At 39.1% G+C, this 20,119-nt stretch overlaps 1 protein-coding gene across 2 annotated transcripts in view; it reads left to right on the top strand.

Annotated features, from left to right (window-relative positions):
- Positions 1-19,697, top strand: part of LOC133442691 (voltage-dependent calcium channel gamma-2 subunit-like) — an 87,442-nt gene extending 67,745 nt beyond the window's left edge. For both annotated transcript variants that reach the window (XM_061720627.1, XM_061720628.1), the window contains 2 exons: positions 11,347-11,487; positions 17,420-19,697. In XM_061720627.1, the coding sequence (XP_061576611.1) occupies positions 11,347-11,487; positions 17,420-17,952 (674 nt within the window). In that variant the 3' untranslated portion in view covers positions 17,953-19,697. The remainder of the gene's footprint in view (positions 1-11,346; positions 11,488-17,419) is intronic.
- The last annotated feature ends 422 nt before the right edge of the window (positions 19,698-20,119 follow it).

Below are 20,119 nucleotides of genomic sequence, written 5' to 3'. Positions count from 1 at the left end.
TTCTTAACACTCACCCACTTTCTTTCGTTCGCTGTCTCTCCTTCTTTCCCCTAAGGGCCTATCCAGTCTGTCTCCCTTGGTCTCTTGATCTCTGAGCTGTCTCACGCTGCCCCCCCTTCCCCCCTTCCTCTCTTTCTGGGTGAATTTGCACATGTGGTTATGTAAGAGTGAACAGTCAGCCTTCATCCTGCAGCAGTTGTACAAAGAACCAGAGCCACAGAGATGGAGAGAGAGAGAGAGAGAGAGAGAGAGAGAGAGAGAGAGAGAGAGAGAGAGAGAGAGAGAGAGAGAGAGAGAGAGAGAGAGAGAGAGAGAGAGAGAGAGAGAACAGAGTCACCACCCCCCATCCTTGACAGCAACCTAGTATAAAGGACAGAGATCATAGTTTACCTTGCTGGTATGGCCATGTTCTTTTGTGCTAAATCCAGCAGACCAGTCAAAAGTTAGAAGGAAGGATGCTGAAGTGTATAAGCCTTTTGCATCAGATAGTCACAAGCTCCTCAGAAAACAATGATAGAAAGGATATAGCATTCACCTCAGCCTGCTGAGACTCTCTGATGCCCTACATATTGTAAAACAGTGTTTGTGGAGCCCAAACGGTCCATCACATGTCATGCACTGTTTGCTATTCTTGAATTCCTGCCGTCCTTAAAGGTGAGCTTATGAAAGTATTTGGGTGTCAGCAGAATGTAATTGTCCGTGTACTCACAAACAATTAGATAAAAGGTCATGTCTAACTACAATATTCACCGGTTCCCACACTTGGAGCAGACTTCAGTTCAGAAATGATATAAAATCGACAATGTATGTTGCTTTTACAGCTGAGGATATGGTCCTTTCATGGAAATGTGAAGTGCAGCGGCACACGATAGTCTTTGAAAGATTTCTGCAGCTGTCACTAGCAAGTAAAAAATGTCCTGATTTCCAATGTCCTGATTTGGGTTACTTAACTGTGACTTTTGGACTTACTACATTAAAAGTAAAGGTAAAAGGAAAAGTGACAAAAAGGAAAAGTCTAATTGAGATTATTTCTACAGCACATTTTAAACAACCTCAGTTGACCAAAGTGCTGAAAAGATTCAAGCAAAAATAAATCTGCAAATCAACAATAAAGATAAGCATAAAAACAGAGCAAATAATAATGCCTACTAAAATAGTAGAGACAAAAACAAATGAAAAACAAAAGGCCCTTCGCACTGTCAGTGCTCGGGCCGTAATAATATGCCCTGGGTATTTAATTTCTTGTTTTACGAATTCCCAGTCTTCTCTCAAAAGAACTCCAGTTCTGTTTGAATCTGGTACCCTGTTTAGAGGGAAGAACCTCCAAATTTAGCATTGGGCAAGGCTCACGACCCATTAGCTTATCTACAGTAGTATGATTAGCAGTAATCCTTTAAAATGTGTGAGTGTAAAACATAGTAATTCATTTAATATCTTTATGACTGTGTGATGCACTCACTTAAAGGTCCCGTATTGTGCTTTGTATGACTTTTAATGGATTGGAAATTGACTCAAACTGTAATGTCTCCACTGTTCAGGCTGTGCAGCTGTCAGTTTTAAGAGGTGCACAATTGATCTAAGTTGTAAATGAAAGATTTCCTAGAGATAGATAGGTGTTTTCTTCAAAATGACTTTTCTTTGTGAAAGCAGTATTTTCATCTTTACATTAGTCCTATAAACTTCAAGTGCAGATGAACCCAGGACATGCCCCCCTTAGACATTCATTTAAAAAAGAAACAACCCTCAAGTGTCTCTGTCATTGTGACGCGAGACTGGCAGCGATGCGTCTGATCAGTTCAGGAAGATAACCAATAACGGTGGAGTCAGGAGGAACGAGAAGAAGGGGAAGGACAAACAGGGGGCTCACAGAGCACACACAGAAAGAGAAGATTTAGCTGCATAACCTTACAGACCAAGAGAGTTTTTGAGTCACCACCAGAATAAATCAACTTTATTGCTTAATCAACATGAATAGGGATCAAAATTGCACAATATCGGACCTTTGAAATAATAATGAAATAAAATAACTTCTGTGAGATGTATGGCACGCAAATAATCAATCAGTAACCACCAAAAATTACAGCAAAATCAAGGAAATGTTGCCAAGGAAAAAACTACTATGCAGATTGGCGACACTCGATTAAAAACATGGTGAAAGAGGCATCTACAGAAGCAGATTGCAAGTGATCAATAATTTGAAATCACTCATATGGGAACATGAAGTTGCGAGGAAGTTTGCCCCGCTGCTGCAGCAAAGAGCTGCTGACCCTCAGGACGTGCACCACCAGAGTGGGTCAGTCAGTCCACACTGCTGACTCTTGCAGGCGGTTCCACTGGTTACAGATGCCGGAGACAGTATTGTTTAGGGTGGATTTGTCCGTTTTTGCTCAAACATCTCTTAATGTTTTGGTTGTCAGGGCCAAGCCCAATTCTTCAGCCTTCCTGTCTTGGTGAATTCCAATGTGTACTTTGAGCTTTTTTTTTTTTTAAATCTACAGCTACTGTATTTGTAGAAGCTGCCAGTCCCATCCCAGTCTGGAACACAAACCTGAAGCATGACTGATCCACCCCCGAACTTAACAGCTGGAGAGATATTCTTTTAAAATTCTGCAGCATTATTTTTCCAAAATTAACTCAGAAGCTTCTTGATGCGGCATCAGTTTGATTTTAATGCCATGACACCTGCTCCAACGCGCATCAAGCATTTTCAGAAGTTCATCTGTAAACTTTGATGCTGAATTATGCAGCAAAGAGAGAGAAAATATTTTCTTTTGATAACTCTGAAGGATATTTGCGCGAGTTTAACAAATCGATACATGATTGCAACACCACACCAGACTCTCCTAGATCTTTATGAAAATCTTATACAGTCAAAAATATCAAAATTTTAATTGACATTAAAGTAATCCCACATAGGTTTAAGATCGATCTCCTAGACTTTAATTTGAGAGAGAGAGATACATATATATCTATATCTATTTATATATATATCTATATATATCTATATCTATATCTATATATATCTATATATCTATATATATATATATATATATATATATATATATATATATATATATATATATATATATATATATATATATATATATATACTGTATGTATATATATATATATACTGTATGTATATATATATATATATATATATAGATAGATACAGCTGAGTTTCAGTGTGTGCTTACAGAAACAGGGTCGCTTACAGGAAATAAGGTGCATATACTGTACAGTATATCAAAACAAACGTTGTGTAAGTGTTTGAATGAATGAATGAGAAACACCGTCGAAACACACTGCTTCGTAGATGCAAGATAGTTTAAAAGGTTCGATGTAAATACAGCCCTTTTACCATTTTTCCCTCAGGGGTTACCAAACTCTGCAATCTCAGCTGCAAGTACATACTGTACACCTGCAGATACTGCACAGAACTACAAGCCCATATACGTACAGTAACCAACTCAGCTCCACACAGCTGATTCTGATAAAAGCTCTGGGAAAAACACCTGCCTTCAACCGGCACTCCACGTTGAGTATTCTGAAATATTGACTCATTCATTTTTTCCAGATAATATCTTTATCTCAATATTTATCAAATGAAGCTCTGTAGTTTCCACTGAAATACTGCAGAGTATGGCAGTAAAAAAAATTCTGTGCCTCAAAACATTTCAGCAAATCTAATTACAAGTAGCAGGAGTCACCTCAAACCTGTGGGCTTTAAGCAATTATTCCAAAACATACGGAACCTTTTGAGCAAGGGAAGACCAGACATATTATATTCATGACACGAAAAAGTCCTCCGTCCTGAGGTCTAAAACGTGGTCCATATAAGACAGAAAATAATCACACATAAAGACCCCTGACTTGCTTTGAACCCTGCGAAACGCTGTGGGAGCAGTGCACAATGTTTGCTGCTATAAATAGAAAGCTGGATACTCGTACATAATGCTAATGTTTCTGATCGGGATGCTAGGAGACAGGTGACATCACCCACTGATGACGTCATCTGTTTCACTGATGTCACTGCAGCTATTTTTGGCAAGCAGTGACATGGGGGCATATCACGATTTACATGAGTAATACGGCATGATAATGACTGGCAGGCTGCGCAAGCTCCTCTGTTTGTGTATTATATTCATACCTAAATGCACGCGCACACACACACACACACACACACACACACACACACACACACACACACACACACACAGGCATATGCAAGCACACATCTGCTGGCTGGTATGAGTGTTTATGCCGTTCTTCCTTTTCCATTTGAATAAGATCAGTTTATTTTCTAAACGTGATTCTAGCAATGAACATGTTTGTCAGCTGCGCATGGCCACGTGCGTGCAGACACACACATGCACTGATAGTTATATTCCCTTTAAGCAGCTTTGCTGAGTTCCCAAAACCACATGTTCTTTGCTGCTGGGCTCTCCCACGTGGGCGGATTGCGTGTGTGTGTGTGTGTGTGTGGGAAACAGAGCGAGCAGATTGTTCCTTGGTGAGCAGTGTACAATGTGTATAGGAAACACCCCACTTTAGAGAGTGAGCAAGTGAGTAGGCGGTGGTCTGATCGATGAGTGTGTTCACTTTGTAGCTTGTTGAGCTAGGATGGGTGTGTGACAATTTGATGGGGATTTTTTTGTGCACTGCACATTGTGCATGCACCTTACGCTCTATGTGAGTCTTTGTGCATATGTGTGTGTGTGTTTAAACCCAGGCAGCTCCCATGGGGGTGTCCACCCCCACCTCCATAATTCAGCCACAATTACAAGGCTCTCCTCTGCTGCAACTAATGAAACCATAAGTCAGCCAGAGACACACATAAACAAACACCACTGCAGCAGAACCAAGTGAGTGGTGAGAGGTATGCAGGGAAGATAAAAGTGTGGAAGAGAAGCAAGACACTTGGTTTGTGTGTGCGTGCCCAGTCTGCCCACTGACTTTACACTGCTGAACCACAGTACATATTGACCAACGACGGCTCAGCCATTTAAATCGATGAAGTGGTACTTCACAAAAAGTCATATGAGCAAAAAAGATCCAAATAGATTTTAGGATGCAACTAACAATTATTTTGGTCCCGTTCTGTTTTATTTCCGCCTGCTTATTAGTGTTCTGTCTTTCCATTTAGCCGTTGTTCACATGTTCTTCTTTAGTGGCTTTACATGCAGTTGTCATGGCAGAGAACGGCAGCCATGCTGGAGTCTGGTGAGGAGAAGCCGTTTCACTCTCAGGAATTCCTGTTGCCTCAGGCGTGCTTGGAAGTTAGTCCAAAATGAATGGGAGTCAATGGAGGTGTACCCCAATACATTAAGCCTGCATGAATGTTTTTCAATATCATTATTTCATTTCTAATTGTGCTTTCATTGAAGGAGGTAAAAACTAATGATATTTGAGATTTTCTACATTTTTTCTCTTATGGATAAATACATTTTCCATTAAAAATCAGTTGCCGGCTTTGTCGTATATACTTATCGTATATATCTGTGTCTAAATCCAGAGAGAGCAACAGAACCTTGTGGGCGCTGAAAAATATTACAGATTGTTCTCCGGAAGCGCACCGTCAGACTAATGACAGTCCAACATTGTCTTCCAGCGTGTCACAACAAGGTTTCTGCAATGTGGGTGGAAAAAAGAAGAAAAAGAAAATCTCTGATGTGGTTAACTTGCTCTGGGAGATTAGCCCATGATGATGCTTTCGGATAGCAATCAATGACTTAGTTTGTTTTTGGGCACACTTGCAATCACGACATGATGAGCGAGCGTCCAAACAGAGTTGAACCTGAGCAAAGATTTGCGGGAGCCGCTTTTTTTAAATCACAAATTAGATTTGCCAAAATTGAGGTGTTCTTTGATAAGACAGAAAACCTCCTCAAAATAAGATGTGCTTCAAAAATCCTTTCTTTCTTTTTTACTCTGGTTAAACTCCAAGGATACTTTTTCTCTCACCAATGAAGGACTAGTCCAATATATAGAATCTACTAGATAAAGTTTTCTCTTAGTCAGGTCAGTCTCATAATCGTTCTTTCTTAACTTGTGAGTGTTGGGAGAGTTATTTAGAGTCTTTACTGAAGCAAAAGCAGCCTGTACAAATATTCTTACTTTCAAAATTTCTGCTGTTGAATTTGTCCTATGTTCAGGGCTGCACACAGTCCGTCCGTTAAAAAACTAAAAAACAGGGGCAGCATTGCACATTACACCAAATTTTTTAGTTTTGGAAACTAGTTTATTTTTAACAAGCAGAAATAAATCCTGTAGTACAAATAATTACAAATAAAAATGTTATTGTTATGTTATTCTTCTTTCGGGGGCTGAGAAAACTTTGAATAGGATAAGGTTTGACAATGTGATCGTATGACTGATAAAGCCCGCTGGCCTCAAGTAAACAGCGATCAATCGATAGCCAGGAAGACACGGTTTTAGCCTCTTGAGTGGCCTCAAGCATGCTCAAAAAGAAACCAAAAAACATACTGTGTATGTCTCTTCCTGCTGCTGCCACTATAACGCTTTCACTCTCAGCTAAACTCCCTCCATCTCTCTGTCTCTGTGCCATGTTGTGCTTGGTAGCAGGGTGTGCCTGGAGGCCCGTGCATTTAAAATTTTCTTCCTTTTAAACTCCCTGTCTTCAGCTTAAAGCGGGAGTGTAAAGAGAGAGGGAGAGACAGTGACACAGAGACTGCTGGAGGCGAAGCAGCTTCACAGAGAAGCGAGAGCCTGCAGTGTTTGTGCCTCTCCTTTTGTCTCCCTTTTCCTCCTCTGCTCTCATCTTTTTCTTTAACGTTCTCCTCTTTCTTCTAATTGTTTCCATATTTATCCCTCTCTTCTCCCTGTATTTTGTCAATTTTAACTTTGTAACACAGTTCCTTTTAATGTATCAGCCTATATTTGTCACTTTTTTTGTGAAATGTCGAATTATATTTCCTCCCATTCAGTTTTCTGCTGCTGTAACTCAGAATAATCGCCTCCTGTGCATTTCCCAGCTTTGGTCCGACTTCCTTTTAAAAGTAAATGAATGCATTCAAATCACAAATAACTTTATGTTGGATTGTTAATTTACATACATGTTGAACACAAAAAGTTTGATAATATCACTTACATCATTTTGTAACCAATAATGAGCGTTGTTACACTCCTAAAAAATTTATTTTGTCAGCATTTTTACGACTGGACAGCAAAAAGCCACGTAAACTTAATGTAACAAAGTCATTTACATGCCACTATCCAAAGTCCCTGCTCATTTCTTTAAAAATGGTTGTTTTAGTTTACAGTAAGCAGTCTTTTAAGTGCTTAACTACTGTAGGTGGGGTTTTTTTTCTACATGATTAGTAAATGAGTTCAGGCAGATGTGAGTCTTGACCTCCACCGCTCTACAGGGCTCATTCCAGTAAACCCTTGTGTTCCTTTGTCTAATTAAAAGGAGAAAACAATGCTCATCTCTGCTTTGCCGACAACCACCAAGTCCACTGCTGTTCAGAAATACATAGCGATTTGTGCTGCCTCCTACTTTACTGTCACAATGTCTCACCATCTCTGATTCTGAAAGCGTTGAGTTCATGCACAGATGAGAAGTCATGGTGCGTCCTGCCGCACAGCTCAAGTGTATCTTCAGCACCTCACCAGGTGACTGTTCTGGAAGTGGAGAAAAGCTGGACGAAAATGAGCAAAAGAAAACAAGCGCACCTTCGGCAGAGGGGTGTGCGTGAGATTTAAAGAAGAATGCACAACAGAAAATAAATTGTTCATATCATTCCGTTCAATCTTGTATGAGTCCACCACCTCTGCTCCTGAAAGGTTCAGGTTTTATCAGGTTATAACTGTAAGGAGCTTCTCACTCATGTCCTCACCTTCACGAATCCACGGGTGTCTGACATCCGAATACTCATTTCACAGGAAGGCTTTGCTGCACCATATTCTTCTTCAGCATTGCACAAGTCGTGTCTATATCTAGAGGTGTCACACCGCTGGGAAATCTAGGAACTACAGTCCCAGCTCCATCCATGCATGCACCCTTGGTTCTCAATTACACAGCCTAAGCCTAAGAGACAGAGTTGACCCATGGTTTCATTTGGTAAATGGATTTGCCTTACAATAATGTATTTTTTTTTTAAACTTGCTGATTAGGCTTATATCTATATGCTGATGCAATTTGATTGCTCATTACTTCGTGCGACAGCTCCTCACTGGATAGTATATTCCCTTCATGATGCGTTACTCATTGGGAATGGCCTCAGGCTGCCATGGCAACAGGGGGCTTTGGCCCTGGCATGGCACTCTTCCATTTACATTTTGTTTCCTTGTTGTTTGGGAGGTCGAGACGTTTAATCAGTGTTCATCACTCTCATCACAGTACATCATCTGAGTGGCGTGATGGGGATGGAGCCGAGATGCCAAACTGTAATTATGGCACTATATGTACCGTCAGGAAATGAGGCCCATGTCTGCCTTACCAGCCAACATACAACTGCCATGCTCACTGCTGTTCAAAAACTCCCACCACCACCTGGAGGCACGGACTTTAAGGATCGAGGAGGTTATTGCGTTAGTTTGAGGTCTGCCAAACGCCTGATGTTAAAATAATGCTCCAGGTTTGAATGAGCAGCAATGGTTGAGACAAGTTATTTATCCACAAAAAATATGGAATTTAGCTCTTAAATGCATATGGTTAATGGTAGCTATGTAAACTGTTGTGATTGTGTTGTTACGAGTTTTATCCATCATATATTAAGGGGTAAAGCAAGAAATGGATTGCAGCAGTATGTGAGGTAGAGGAATCTTATTAAACCAATAATAAAATTCATTATGGAAAAAACAACCACGCTGCTCTATATTGTGTCTGTAGTCATTTGTGCTCACTGTGGAGCGATGATTATACGAGAAAAGCTCAGCCAGCATGTGTTCACGGCTAGTCAGAGTTAAATCAGGTTTAGAAAAGGTAGCCTACACGTGTGAGAGTGTGTGTGAGTCACAGAAGGTCATTTTGTTTACTCTCTAAAAAAGATATACGAGTGTCTGTGCGTGAATACTGTATAGGCGTGGTATGAGGGTGTTTCCACCTTGAAAACAATTTGCCCTGATGCCACATGTCAATGAAGATGAGGCAATGAAGTTAAAAGAAAAGTAGGAGGATGAGTCTTGGTGAAGTGCCAGCTCTCGGGTCACCTTAATATTTGATCTGCTTCACTGAATGAAACTACGACAAAGCTGCTCTTCTGGAGAGGTGACAGAAAAGAGGTTCAGGGCCATATTTGCTAAATGGGGCAAATTAGCATCTGATTGCTAAGGTTAAACAGCGTCAGTGGGGGTGGCCTGCTCTGCAGGAGAACAAGCAAATTCCAAAAAAGCTTTAGTGGAGATTCACATCAGTAAAGTGTCTGGTTTGACGGCAGCGGTGCTAACCATCACCGTGGGCTACCACCCCAGTGTTGGGTTGACATTCAGTGGATGGAGCTTCTACCCAGCCTTTGTCACTCCTTAAACAACCAACCAAATCGCTTTTTGCTCGCTAAAGAAATAAGCTGTAAACTAGGGCTGTTCGATTAATCGATTTTAAATCGTAATCGCGATTATGTAATTAGAACGATGTTAAAACGTAAAACTCGTAAAATCGATTTTTCACTTTTTCTTTTTTTCTTTTTTCTTTTTTTACCTTGTCTGCACACATATTATTGATTGATACCATATTAATGGTTGATGGAAATACCTCTCAATACCTGCAACAAGTGCCCCATGGGAGAGGCTCTTTAGTGTAGGAGGGGGCGTTGTAACATGCCACCGGGCATCCCTCAAGCCAGATGCGGTAGACCGGCTCGTGTTCCTTGCAAAAAACTTGCAAATGTGAATAGCAAATGTAATGACTGACATTACACACCTCTACCTCCTTCATGGGTTGATTTATTATTTAGCATGCAAAGACCCAGTTTAGTTTAATTAGAAAATGTCTTGTTTTATTTAATTGGAAATATAACTTACTGTATGTTTGCAAGTGCTGATTTGCTGATTTTTTTTTCCAGAGATAAAACTTTATATTTTATTATATTTTTTTAAACTTTTTTTAAACTTATTTTACAGAGCTTTGCACTTTATTCATTAATTTTTGGTTTAATAAGAGCAAAGTTTGCACTTAAAGCCCAATGGGGCAAATGTTCAATAAAAAAACAGCATATTTGAAATCATTTCTTTGCCTTTTGTCAATTCACAAAATAATCGTTATCGTAATCGAAAATCGGATTTTGAGAGAAAAAAATCGAGATTTTATTTTTGGGCAAAATCGAACAGCCCTACTGTAAACTTTAAAACTGGATGACAGCATCCTTCTTTTATGGTGGTGGTCAGGTGAGTTTCAGAATAAGGAGAGAGGGGCCTCCACGACGGGGAAGCAGTTAATCCAAGCCTCTGATTATTCTGACTAGTAATAATTACTGAGACATGTAGAAATGTAAAAACATGAGTCATTTCAACTGAAGCTCACCCCCTGGTTGAATGAACCAGTCTGAAGAGTGCTGAAACTTGAGCAAGAGGGACATACACCTGAAATAACTTTGTGGAATAATTGTTAAACTCATTTACAAAAAAAAAAAGGGAATAAAGGCTGCGGTTTGAGTTCAGGGTGTTTTTGCTTAAAATGTTCTTTATGTAACAAAAGCAAAGTAAAAGAGACACAATGTCTTTTCGACTTATTATTATACTTATCTAATCTAGTTTATTTATCTTCGCCTTCTCCACAGGTTGAAGTGTCAATGAGCAGGACACTGAATGCTTAAGTAAGACACCCGTAGTAAAGCGGTTTGTAGAACCTGTATAAGTTCAGAGAGCCGGTATATAAGTGCAGGCCAATTTCAATTAATGTATTAATAGAAAAGTCTTCTGGTGTGCAACTCTGAGTGGATTCCTGCATTAAATTGCCTGTGCTCCTGCGAGCAAACTTGAAAACAACTAGAAGTTCAGGAATAAGACACGAGTCGCCTTGGAGACCACCTCCATGGCCATGGAAACACTATCACAACCCTAAAGCTAATCAGCAAATCAGCCACATGTAGGGTCAACACTGAGCTGAAGGGCAAACTGATATAGGGGGAGAGAGGGAGGACACAGACAGACAGAGATAAGATATGGAACGATAATAGTGATTGTTTTTGTCTATTTCTGCTGACCATTATACTGTTTTTACTGTTGTCCTCCAAAGTGTTTTAGGCTACTGACTTTTTTTACCCATGTGTACAAATGCATTCATTCATTTCAGCACAATCTTTTGACTGTCATGCTAATATTTGACAAGTGATTGGTGGTGAAGCATCTGACAGCTATTTTTTGCCTCTTTGCATGTGTATTCAGGCGCTGTACGAGCCTCCAGTATCTTCCCCATCCTGAGTGTGATCCTGCTCTTCATGGGGGGGCTTTGCATCGCCGCTAGCGAATTCTACAAATCACGCCACAACATCATCCTCAGCGCCGGCATCCTCTTTGTCTCTGCAGGTATGAAGGGGTAAAAGTGGGGATACGAGAAGGAGGGCTGAGGGAAGGAAGGAAGCTTAAACTGGAAATATCAAAATAAACGTTGATAGTGTAGGGACAAAAGTGAGAGAAAATTCAGGAAGAAGTCAGAGGAAGTCAAATTCCAGAGCTGATGAAACTAGAAAAAGCAGCAACACATGACCCGTACATTAAGGAGGGGATAGAGCGGAGCAAAGAAGACCAAGAAGTATTATTACAGTATTCATTTCTATTGATGATCTTTGACAGTTTTAAAACATTCGAACCAGAGCCAAATGTCTGCTTTTTTTGTTTAATAAAGATTTTTTTGATAGTGCTTAATGACCACTAGATAATATAATCCATATAATCCATTTCAACAGCTGCCACAACACGTAGGTGAAGAGACAAAGATAGAGCAGGTTGCTGTGTTGGCAAGGTATTTTTGTGTTTTCGTGTGTGGTTCCAGGCCGTGGCCTACTGTTCTGCACTAGATAACTAGTTCCCCTCCATGTCAGAAGTGAGAGATGCAGTTCTCTGTCTTCCTCTTTTTTGATCTAGCTGTGTGTGTGTGTCTCTGTCTCTCTTGCCCTGTTGCTAGGCTAAGAGAAGGCCGCTGGGATTACACTCTAAAAATAAGGTGTCCCTGATACTCTTTTGCTCTGATCCATCTCAAACAGGGCATCAGAGTCCGAACTCTTCCTTCTGTTTATCTGCACTTGTAGTCACTGTTTATCGTCATATCTGAATGTTTTGAGTTTATGTGCACTATGTCTTAACAGAGACATGACTTGACAGTGATGATAAGAGTAAAAGACTTTCATAGGAAGTGCAGAAAAATACATAACACAGATGAGCGTGACTGGCGGAGGTGTCAATTTGAACACCGTTAGAAGTTTGAACTGATGAAGAGGGTGAGATGAAGCGATGCAGAGGAAACAAATCAAGAACATTTTAAGACGTAGAGGGGAATCTGCTCTAGTATGGAGAAACCCAGGAAAAGCAGGGAGCAAAGGAGCGTTCTCTCAATCTCACTGGACTGTCAATAAATGTGGTCTGTCAACTGCAACTACTCCTATTAATAATGGTGATACATTCATCTAATTAGATACTAAGTCATTTGAAGCTTATTTTGGTTCTCTGTCAGCCTCGTTGAGCAGCTGTCCTCATTTTCCTCGTATTCTATCAAAGTAATTTGGTGGACAACAACAGTATCTGAAATTTGTCATATGTAATAAGGTAACCTCATAATACATACAAGTACTACATGAAAGTCTAAGTCAGGTGTGATGAATTGCCATAAAGTAAAATTGCTCAGTGGGTTGAGCGGGCTCCTTTTACATGGCCCGCTCAACGCAGGTTCGAGTCCCGGCCTGTGGTTCTTTACAGCTCGTTTCCTGTTTACCTACTTTCCCAATAAAGGCCACTAGTGGTACAAAAATCTATATGAAACATATTTGTTAATTTTTTTGAATAATCTTGCAAAAGTTAGCGAACAGAGGAAAATTCTAAATTAAATCAATATTTTGTGTGACCACCATTTACCTTCAACACTGAATTGGTTATTTTTGTTCCAGTTGATGGATATTAGTTCAGTGTATGTATCACCAACTATACTGAAAAGGTTCTTCTGACCTTCAGTTTCATTTGTAGGCTGAAACATAGTCATTAACTGAAACAGACACATAAAAGGAAAGAAAAGAAATAAAATGATTGTTACTTTTCCATTAAATAAAAAAGAAAAAAATATTAAGTCACTGAAATAACTTGAAAATGACAAAATTAATAATAAATAATTATTTTCTAAAAACTGACTAATGAAAAATAAACATTGCTTTTGAATAGTGGTTCAATAGAATAATAATAAAAAAAATGAACTAATGAAATTGGACTGGACGAATCAGCTGGTACCGTGGACTTAATGTTTTGTTGTACAACCTTTTGAGGCTATCAGGTCTCCCACTGTCTCAGGTTTGAAGGGGAACAGGAAGCTGTTTGGAGATGGTCTTCCCGCCTTTCGACTGATTTCCCTGATCTCCGCAGACAACTCTCTCAGTGCTGTGCACGATGATACCAAACAATAGAGGGATGATTTTTCACTCCTTAGTCAGACTGACTGCAAGATTAAAGACATCTGTGAGTGTAATTACAGGATACAGTAATTTTAACTTGTCACTATGGTCAAAATATTCATCTTTTCTAGGGGTGCCGAGTAATTCTGTCAAGGCCAATTTCACTAGTTTGTTTTTTTTAGATGATTGTTTTGAACCAAAATTCAAAGTCAGTGTCTGTTTTTTGTTAGTAAGTTTTGATAAAATTATTATTACTTTTGTCAGTTTCAAATAATTTCGGTGACCTTGGTGGGTATTTCTTTCTTTAGTGGATGACTACCAACAAATTTGTTCAATGTGTGTACATGACATAATTAAGATATTTCTTTTTCTCAATATGGGTTCAGTGAAGTCAAATGAGGTGTACATGAGTATATCGAGTATGTGTAACTTAAATAGATTGCATAAGAATATAACTTAACACACAAAATGTTTAGTCTTATAATATCTTGCAATAATATGTAAACCATTGGACTTCATTTAGTCTATATATTACGAAATCACTAGGTAGTTATTCTGCATCAGCAAGTCTCCTCCCAGACAAAGATTTTAAAGCAAACGTGGGTGTCAAGATGGGCTGTTCAAGGTTTTGTGAAGTAACCCAAGAATCGCTAGTGTTGGGGACTGTGCATGCAGTGGTCTGCCAAGGAAACTTAGCAGACGAAAACTGTATCTTTATAGGCCTTTGTAATCAGAAAATGTCCAGCTGTGCTATCAGCTCAGAACTAGCAGAGGCCTATGTGACACACATCCACTATGATCCAATATCTGGACAAAAGTGGTGTTTGTGGGATAACCAAAAGGCCACATTTCCGATGGAGAAACAAGGTGAAGCGACTTAGCTGTCCATGAAAACATAAGAAATGGTGTGCATGACAGAATGACAGGTAGCAACAGGTAGTCTGGACTAACAGGAAGGGAAGTTAACAAAAACAGACTGATCTTTGAACGAAAACAATTCAAGACCCAAGAACACCAATACTGAACTGAACCCAGATCCCAATAGAAAACACCAAAACTAAAGAATCATGTATCACAAAACAGCAAACTCAAAAAATCAACCATAATAACCCTACACCAGGGGCCCGTTTCACAAAGCAGGTTTAGTGAGAACTCTGAGTCTGTTAACCCTGAAATGAGGGAAACTCTGAGTTTTCCGTTTCACAAAGGGAGGTAACTCAAACCAGAGAAAGAGAGGTAACTCTAGCCTGTTTCACAAAGAGAGGTAACTTAAGCTCTCGGTCAGTTACCGTAGTAACAGACGCTCTGAACCTAACCTGGTCGGGACCAGGTTTATTTCAGCGAACCTGGAGTTTCTCTCTGTCTCCTCCCTCAGTGGCGTCAATTCAGCCAATGGGTCTTTACGCAATACACATCCGTTTTCTGCACCACGGTCAGCAAGCGGCAGAGTTAGAGAGCAGAAAAGGCGTATCTGACAAACGCAACGTATTTTATTCACTATGTCAGTGCAACAATATCACAGGGACATCCCAGTTTAACTTCAAACAGTTAAAGTCCAAATGCAAAAAGGAGAGGGAGAGTAAAAAAAAGTCAAATATTTCCCTTAAACAGATGTATAAGAGGATTTATATCTTACTTTGAGATGAACTTGCATAATTAATCCATCAGTGGCTAACAGCCTCGTTAATATATTCTGGACCCATCACTTGCCTTCTTTCTTTTTTTTTTATTGCGTGGTTGTCTGCTTCATTTTAATTTTTGTAAGTTAGTAACACTGCAGAGCGCACTTTTTTTTAACTTTATTAAAAACTTTATTTAAAAGTTCCAATTACAGTCAGAACATTGACCGTGGACAGTCAGGCATCAAGGAATTAAATAAACAAATACAGTATGAGACATAAAGTGGATGAAGTGCATAAGTCATTACATAAGTAACATAAATATAATAAAATAAATCAATTTAAATAAAAAGAAAGAAAATGGCAGGACATATATTATATCTGCAGAGCGCACTAAAAACGAGATTGATAGCGACCACTGTCGTCAGGGACGCTGGGACATTTCAAGATATGAGGGGGGGGGGGGGGGGGGTACAAGTGTTGGGATAGATAATACCTACTGAAATCCATCATGTTGTTCTGATATGCATTTGTAGTTATTTTATATGTATGAAGTAATAGAATACATCAATACAAATAGATACAGAGTAATTCCATAAATGTATTTTAAAAAAAACATTTACATTCTCCCCTGAAGCCGAGGTGTGGCAGCTGCCGTACCCAATTGACGGCCCTGATCTAATTGACTATAAAATTTCATTTTTTTTTTTCAAAATATGCTCTCATACTCGCCATATGCACGTATTAACACTTCTAACTCCAGTGGCGTGAAGTATGTGGATCTTCAGATGCAAACTAACGTTTCCTCAAAGGGATTTTGTAAATTGAAAAGATAAATAAAGTTAAAAAGAAAAAAAAGAAAATGTATGTCGCTCTTTTGTGTCGCCGGTTGCCATGGTGAATCCTTGTATCAGCGATCTACTGATGCTGGCTTTTTATTTCCCTCACGCTCGCGCTTAACTCCCGGTGAAACTACTTAGAGTTGAGTAAATTACCTCAAATCCGCTGTTCTGGAACCGAAAACTCAGAGTTTCCGATCTCAGAGTAGATCAACTAAGAGTTCAGGATTAGACTCAGTGTTTGTTGAACCTGCTTTGTGAAACGGACCCCAGGGGTATTCAATTAGATTCGGCCGGGGGCCACATCTGCAAAAGGACTGTATGGAGAGGGCCGCACAATTTGAAAATGTGGTGGTTTTCAAAAGGTATTTTGCACTCAAAGACGAAGACTTATGTATATATAATACATTTGTATTATACATTTGAATATATCTAGTTTACATATGAATTATGTATTAATTGTCTCCAGATATAGTCATTGTGAATGTTAAATATATAAGAATATAAGAAATATTATTTTGAATGCAAGTTCATTTTGAAACCATGCATTGTGCAAACTTAATGAAATTGATATTGACCTACTTTTAATAAAACACGCCATAATGACAAAGCACCACTTTCCACTTTCCTTATTTGAATATTATATTAAGCATTGAGCACAAGCATTTCAGTTCATAGTAGCCAGTTTGATGTTATAAATAAGCAACCAAAATATTAACCATAAGCTCCTTTATTAATGACACATCTGTGCATTATATCAGCAAAACAAAACAATCACGAATTATAGGAGGCTTAGAAGTTCCATCTAAAATGCAAAGTTCTCACTTATTCAAATGAAAAAAATGTCAGGCCAATCCTAGAAGCCTAATGATGTCAACAAGTCCTCTATACAACGGAGGTTAATAATAATGTGACAAACATTAACACTGTGCAACACTGGCAAAAAATCTGAAATTAAAAAAAAAATAAAAATTTTTCTTTTTTTTTTTTTCAACAAACAACCCCTTTTTTGAAATATGACCAGGGGCCACATAAAAGCTCCTGGCGGGCTGCATGTGGCCCGCGGGCCGACAATTGAATATCCCTGCCCTACACCATAACAGGTGGTCACACCAAATATTTATTTTATTTACATTGTTCTCTCATTTTCTCAAATTGCATTTTGTAGATTGATATAAATAAAATTATATGTCTTTGAAAGCATTCTTACTGTGTGGGTCTTTTTTTATGTGTATGTATATTTGTATATACATATAAATAAATTAAACCTAGTGGTACAAAAGGTTGTGTAATTTTAACCAGAGCCACGTTACTAATATATCTGTTAAATACTTCCTTGTATCGCTTTGGAGTTTTGCTGAATTCTAGTTTGGGTCTAAAATCCCTTTCTTCTTCTCGTTTTCAGGTCTAAGCAACATTATAGGAATCATAGTGTACATATCAGCCAACGCCGGCGACCCTTCTAAGAGCGACTCCAAGAAGAATAGCTACTCGTATGGCTGGTCCTTCTACTTTGGTGCCCTCTCCTTCATCATGGCCGAAATGGTGGGTGTGCTCGCTGTGCACATGTTCATCGACCGCCATAGAGAGCTACGAGTGGGTGCACGAGCCGCCGACTACCTCCAAGGCGCAGCCATCACACGCATCCCTAGCTACCGCTACCGCTACCGGCGCCGCTCACGATCTTCATCCCGTTCCACAGATCCCTCGCACTCTCGCGAGGCATCACCGGTTGGCCTGAAGGCCTTTGGGACGCTGCCATCCACTGAGCTGTCCATGTATACACTGCCCAAGGGTCAAACGGGCACCCCGACAGCTACCTATAACTCCACAGAGAGGGACCACAACTTCCTACAGGTCCATAACTGCATTCAGAAGGACCTGAAAGACTCAAGCGGCCACAGCAACACCGCCAACCGGCGCACTACGCCCGTATGAAACAGAAATGGACTACAGACATTTGCAAAACTTGGAGGGATGGTGAGGGGAAGCAGCAAAAGACAGATCATTTTTTAAGGAGGAAGAAATAGACAGATGTGATAGTACATGGATAGATTAAGGAAAGTGAGGTAAGCAGCAAGGGAAGTTCTGGGCGCTCCACAGCACCTCAGATAATCATTTCTGTTTAAATTTGAAAAAAATAAATGAAAGAAAACTGAGTAAAAATGTTTAAAAAAAACAACAAAAAAAGAAAGCTGCATGATTTTCCCATAAACCATTGTTTAAAAAGTTTTAACAATGTTTGTAAAGAGCTGAGGGGGTAATAAATGGGGAGGGGGATTCAGGGATGCCTGGGTGTGATGGGCGGTGCTCGTCTCTAGTCTGTGGAACCGTGGAGAGGTGGGCTGGGCCAGACGGCATGTTCAAATGTGAACTTTATATTTTCTACTTTTCCTCAGACTGAACAAAAGGGAGCATAGTTTTTGCTCTTTGGCCCAGCCTATGAACCTGCCCTTGCACTTCTGTACCGCGAGCCCCCGACAAACATAGCGCAAACTCCCTGACACCCCAGTTATTCGTTTAGTTGCTGTATCTTCTTGATTTCATTCTTCAGTCACATTAATACTGTGAACCATTGCGGTGTGGGATTAAAGCAGGGAGCAATTCAGGCCGCAAAAAAAATAAAAAAAAATATTGATAATATATAAATATATATATATACATATATTTCAAAGAAAAAAGAAAAAAGAAAAAAAACACATAAGTTACATATGTATTGATTATAGATAAACATATGAATATATATGTTAATATATCATAACTAGACTTTCTGGCGCAAAAAAAATATCAAGGGAAAAAAAAGGAATTACCTTACGAATATTTATTGTAATAAAACTAAACTGAGTCGTCATGGAAACGAAACCAAGACGGATGATTTAGTTTGACTGGCTCTCTTGACGGCAAAGGCTTCAGCCTACTTGAAAAACTGATATTGGTTAGTATTAAATACATAATCACATTTTTTTTTTTACCAAAAATAAAAAGATTTAAAAAAATAAATCTTTTGGCACTCTGTCAATACCCTGGCAGCCATCTTTGTTCAACGTCAACTTGCAAAAGTTGATTTTTTTTTTCTCTTTGACTTTTTTTTCTTTTGTCCCATAAAGGGGCAAAGTGAAGAGAGAACTGTGGAACTAAGGGATGATCTCTCTGCAAACTTGAAGATGACTGTGGACAATGAGACATCACTACTGCCAAAGACATAAAGTAGTGAGAGAACGTGGCTACCAGCAAGCTGAAGCGAAGTGACTCCAAAAAAATTAAGGATTTTCATGCATGCTAATCAAAATCATCCGATCTGCTTTTAAGGAACCTATGTTTTGAACAAATGAACAATTATACCATGTAAGGGCAGTGGGAAAATATAAATTAATGTAACAGTACTGTGTCTCTTCAAATATGTTTTTTTTTTCCTTTTATTTAAGTGTGTATTTGGGGTGGGGCGTCATTGCACTTGAAACAAAACAGACTTTGGAAAATGTATCAAGGCTATTTTTTAAACAAGAACATCTTTTCTTGCCTTTTCATTTGATTTTGTTCTCATATTTCATTTGAACTCTCACGCAGCCTTAGTCTATTTCTTTATTTCATTTTTCTTGCTCTTTGGTTTTACAATGTGTTGTTGTAAATGAGACTATTAAAAAAAAGTATAATATCTTTCAAGGTGCCAAAACTGAATGATTCTGAACTTGGATGCATCAAGTCCTGATGACAAATAAAAAAAAAAATTGACCCCTCCCCTGTAGGGAAATAAATGACTGTTTATTGTATCATATTTGGTCAGAAAGCAAAAGTGTGCTTTTCACAGAAAGTTACATAAGATGTGTTTATACTCACTAAATCCTGGGATCCACAAGTGTTCCAAGTTTTCCTGCCTTTTGTATTTTCTTTTCTCCAAAGCTTAGTTTATTCCTTCAGGTTGAAGCAGAACTCAAGTTGAAGCCCGACTATGTGACCTTGTGCATTGTGTGTCTGCGTTGATCTTTCATTGACATCCCATTATCTTAGTTGGCAGCAGGGTTTTTGCCACTGCTTCTAATAAGTTATGATTTAAAAGTAAAGAAAAAAACAACTTACCCCAAATTCTAAGACTGTGGGGGTTATT

This window comes from Cololabis saira, chromosome 1 (assembly GCF_033807715.1).
Source record: "Cololabis saira isolate AMF1-May2022 chromosome 1, fColSai1.1, whole genome shotgun sequence".
NCBI lineage: Eukaryota > Metazoa > Chordata > Actinopteri > Beloniformes > Belonidae > Cololabis > Cololabis saira.
The sequence above is the reverse complement of the archived record's forward strand: the minus strand, read 5'-3'. Positions and strand labels throughout refer to the sequence as shown.